General features: G+C 37.4%; 1 protein-coding gene across 1 annotated transcript in view; it reads right to left on the bottom strand.

Moving 5' to 3' along the window:
* The window catches only part of HSD17B12 (hydroxysteroid 17-beta dehydrogenase 12), a 61,865-nt gene that overhangs the window by 39,630 nt on the left and 17,217 nt on the right, over window positions 1-5,018 (bottom strand). The window contains exon 2 of the mRNA XM_015818465.1: window positions 2,735-2,781. Within this exon, the coding sequence (XP_015673951.1) occupies window positions 2,735-2,781 (47 nt within the window). The remainder of the gene's footprint in view (window positions 1-2,734; window positions 2,782-5,018) is intronic.

Here is a 5,018-nt window from a genome sequence, read left to right as displayed (position 1 = left end):
CACTGAAAAGTGATTTATGACCAGTTCTTGTATTTACAACCATCAGAGCATCTCCATAGTCAAGTGATTGTGACTCAGATGCTTGGCAACCGGCATGTATTTACCACAGTTGCAACACCCTGGGGTCATGCGATTGCCATGTGTGACCTTCTCAGCTTGTGTCTGACAATCAATGGGGAAAACTGGATTCGTTTAACAATTGCAATGATTCGCTTAACCAAAAAGGGTTGTAAAATTGCACATAGTCATATCAGGATATGTTTAACAACTGCACCACTTAGTGATAACAGCTACAGTCCCAACTATGGTCATAAGTCAATGATTCTCTGTAATGACAAGTAGAATAATCCATCTTAGAACTGACAATGAAGATATAAAAATGGTAGATAGCTTCTGCCTTTTAGGATTGACCATCAACAATAAAGGAACAATCAATCAAGAAAAACACAGCGAACAAACAGTTGGTGGAGCAGCCATGAAGGCCTTAGAAAAGATTTTCAGATACTAAGATGTGTCTACATCTACAAAGATTAGAACTGTGTAATATTCCCTGTAGCAGCCTATGGAAGTGAAAGTTGAACTTTGAAAGCAGGATAGAATGAGTACTGATACTTTTGAACTTTGGCGCTGGAGAAGAGTCCTGAGTGATGGATACCTAATAAAACAAACAAAATGGATCATTGAACATAGCAACTCAGAGTTCTTATACAAGACACAAATGGATCTGGCTCAAATTACCCTACTTTGGATACATCATGTGAAGATATATTCCTCTAGAAAAGGTTCCATGCTAGGCAAGGTGGAAGGAAACAGAAGAGAATGACCAGTGGCAAAGTGGATGGATTCAATTACAATGGTGATGGATATACCATTGAAAGACCTGAAGAACCTGTTGTCATGACCACAGTATGATTGGAAGAATTACATGGATTTCAACCTGAGAAAGCTTTGAGCATTCAATTACCAGAGGCTGATCTATCCAGTAATCACCAAAGAGTAGCTGTGCCTACTATCCAAGGATAAGGAACTGGAGCTGGAAAGACCACATAGCCCCAGAGCATACCATGAGCAACGGAGAGGAAAGCAAAGTTTGGTGTGTCTCGTTGCACACCAGAGTATTTTCAGTCTTTGATTAAGTTCACTGTCTTGAATTTTATTTAAGAGCAACTTATGAGAACAACCACTCTGCTGTTCAGAACTCTGTGACCTGAACTCATCTGTGGAAACTATATTTCTTTGGATCTGGACTGTCTAATGACCTACCCACAATGCTATCCTACTCACAACCCTTGCACTGTTCCCATTGATTTGGACTTTGGTTACTGGAAATCCTTTACAAATAAGTTTCTAAAGGATTTTGGAACTGCTGAAAACTAAACATGCAAGGACACACGTCTCGCCTGTCACTGCCTGAATTTGCACCATTTAAACTCTTGCATCCAAACATATGCATGTGTGCACGTGTGCCTGGTCCAGGTCAAGATACCATGTTAGGAAGAGACAGTCATGGAGAAATCTATGTGATTGTTAAGATTATAATCAACCTGATGGCACATAATCAATTACAAAAAAAAAATAATATTGATCAGGTGTGAATACAATAAGTAAGAATACCATCAAAATTTATATGGAAAGCAGGTTCAAGATATTAATAATTAACTGAAAAGATTTCAATTCTATCAATATTTGAGGTGGGCCAAAGGCAATACAGAACACAGCACATCTTTCATGTGTATTCGTGAGTACAAATTTCTGTATACAGTCAGTCACCTGTTCATACAAGGCCTGACTTATGTAACCTAAATTTACACAAGAGATTGAAAAATTGCAGCTGGCTTCTTGCACATGCACACAGAACACAATGTAACATAGAGAACAAATACAGTACATAAGAATTACTGGAACTGAATATTTTCACGATCAGGGGGCTGTTTATATAAAGCTTGCATTGCAAGAGTTTTCTTTTCACACATTACATGGGTATACATACCAACATATACACATATCACCATATACAATAGGAACATGAAAAATATTTTGAATATGAATTCTCTCATGTTCAAAACAGAATGCTTCAATCTCTCTAGAAATTTCTGAGCTTGAAACTAATGCATAAATAACTGGTGTATTACAATAACTTATAGTGACTCATCTCTAATATACATGAAGGGAATTTAAAAAAAAAACTTCCACTTCTACAGAATAGAATAATAAACTTGATTATGATTATAACACCAAACATCCTAGGACAGAGGTCACCAACCTTTTGGGCACTAGGGACCGATTACATGAAGAGAGGTTTTTCCGTGGACCAAAGGATGTATGGTTTTGTGTGCTGCCTGAATTTCATGGATGGGGCTTTGCTTTTTTGTGCAGCCCAGCTGCTGGCATGCCACGGACCAGTACTGATCCATGGACTGGGGGTTGGGGACCCTGTCCTAGAGGAAAATACAATGTACACATCTTCCAATAGCAAAACCTAACATTAATGACACTATCAGGGGTTAACCATAATCATTAGCAACCCCTCTTTTGCACAGGGGAGTTCATCCTTCCCATTCTAATACTTGTGACTTTTAAATGTATTTTGTGACTCTTTAATATATGTGAAAGAACACATTTATTCTTGAATTACTTTTATAAAGGGAAGCAGTTCCAAATCAGACCAGCACTACAAAGGCTACATAGAATTACTATTTGGGGAAGGCCTGAGGTAGGCCAGCTTAAAACTTACCGCTTCTGCATAAGCCTTTCCAATTCCATCTGTAGCTCCTGTGATAACTATAAAATAGAAAGGGCAGAGGAGAAAATAAAATTATGAGAGTGAATTAAGATTTCCAAAGTACAGAACCATCAATAAACAAGCATATTAATATTATTATTACAAAAGGGCCTTTAAGGAGTCTTTCATTTTTCCTCTAATTGAAGCATTGTACAAATAGTCTTCGAATTAAGACCATTTGTGCTGAAGTTATAACGGCACTGAAAAGAGTGACTTATGATCAGTTCTTACACTTTTGACCATCGTAGCGCCCCTGTGAGTAAAATCTGGACACTTGCAAACTGGCATTTATTTATGATAGTTGCAGTGTCTTGGTGTCATGTGATCGTCATTTGCAACCTTCCCAAATGGCTTCTCACAAGCAAAGTCAATGGGAGAAGCTAAATTTGCTCAGTGCCTGCATGATTTGCTCAGTGCCTGCAGCGATTCACTTAACAACCACAGCAAAATGATAGTAAAATCAGGTGTCACTAACTTAATGACTACATTGCTTAGCATTGGCAATTTTGGTTCCAATTATGGTTGCAAATAAATTACAGATATTACCTGTAATATCTGCATTATTTTATCATTTCCCTAAAAATTAGAATTCGAGACTGTTGTGAATGAATTAACAATATCCAGATGCAAATGACTCCATTACAAGTTAACATGAAATAAGTTCATGTGTAGCCCTAACACAAATTACCAGTCACCATTATTTCACGTTAGAAAAAGCAATCTGACTTTCCTGGCCTGTTTCTTTTTAGGAGGATTAGAGTGTAGAGCACTGGTATTTTAATTGGGCCTTGGACCATGTGACAGAAACCGAAACAGAACCAGCTTTGGTGATAGTCTAGACTTTGCAGCTCCAATACATATTCTAAAACCGCAGAACCTTAAACAGCACTATCCCTTTTGAACAAAGAAACAGAGGTTTGAATGGCAAATGAAGGCCAACATATGAATTTTAGAATTCAAACACAAAAGCACCTGCCTCATAACCCCTTAGACAACAATTGTTGATAAGAAAAGACAAAAAAGAATGCATAGTGGATGTGGCAGTAGCTAGAGACAGCAAAGTAGAAGAGAAAGAACTGGAGAAAATCACAAAATACAAAGACCTACAAAGAGAACAATTGTAGCAAAAGAAACAAAGATACTACTAACAGTAATAGGCACCTGGGGTGCAATCCCAAAACATCTGAAGCATCACTTGAACACCATCAACATTGACAAAATCATCATCAGTCAATTGCAAAAGGCAGCTTTACTCGGAACAGCTTACATCCTGCGATACCTTTAATACCATCAAACAACAATAGCTGCCTCAGGAAGGATTCAATATGTGGATAAAAATGCCAAATCCAGTCTAAACATCTGGTTGATTGTGTGACAAACCAGAGTAATAATAATAACAACTATCCCAATGTTTCCTCCACAAATCACCATTGAAGTTAAACTGAAGTCCTTCACTTGAAAAGAAGAAAAATGCCTTTATATAACTTAACACTGGCACTTGACCCATATGTCTGCAAGATTCTCTGCAGGCATAAATGAATTTTGAAAAATTAACTTGAGCTGGTTAAAATATTATGTGTGGTTTTAGCCTACAGCATTTTTTTTTTTTTTATTAATAATCACTTCAAAATCAAAATCATGTTATAGGAACACTTGAAGTTTGCCCTCTACCCCACTACCTGCATTATACAAACTGTTTAGTTATTTGAAACTGGTTCAGCTCATGTCTTTTAGCCCCTTGAACACTTAATGCACAAACCCTTGATTGACTAAATATTAATGCTGCAGTAAGCTTTGACAGCTGTCTTTTGTCTGGGTGCTTTTGGGGAGGGGAAATATATGCAATGACAGAGAGCTTGCATCAATATTCCTCTTGGGATCTATTACATGGAAAGCAAATTGCTATTTCAATTCTCCTTTCTTGCTAAAAATAGCAGCTCGATTGATTCAAGCAACACAGCATCAGCTTAGCAGTGCCAAATTTAGAAGCTACTAAAGTCCCTAGAAGTGAAGCTAATGGAGTCTAATATATGCTAACTCATATTTTAGTAAGAACAAAGAAGGCAAATGTGCAGATCCTGCAAGCTAATGTTAGTACCAATACACTACAATAAGGGAAGCCCCCCTCCAAAAAAAACCCCTGTACAAAAATGACACAAATGTGAATTTTTAAAATGTCTTCTTCATTCACAGTGTAACAGAACACCTTCAGACTTTGCACCTTATCTTTCTTTTG

Source organism: Protobothrops mucrosquamatus, unplaced genomic scaffold (assembly GCF_001527695.2).
Source record: "Protobothrops mucrosquamatus isolate PMUCROS unplaced genomic scaffold, P.Mucros_1.0 scaffold743, whole genome shotgun sequence".
Lineage (NCBI taxonomy): Eukaryota > Metazoa > Chordata > Lepidosauria > Squamata > Viperidae > Protobothrops > Protobothrops mucrosquamatus.
This window is presented reverse-complemented; position numbering and strand designations above follow the sequence as displayed.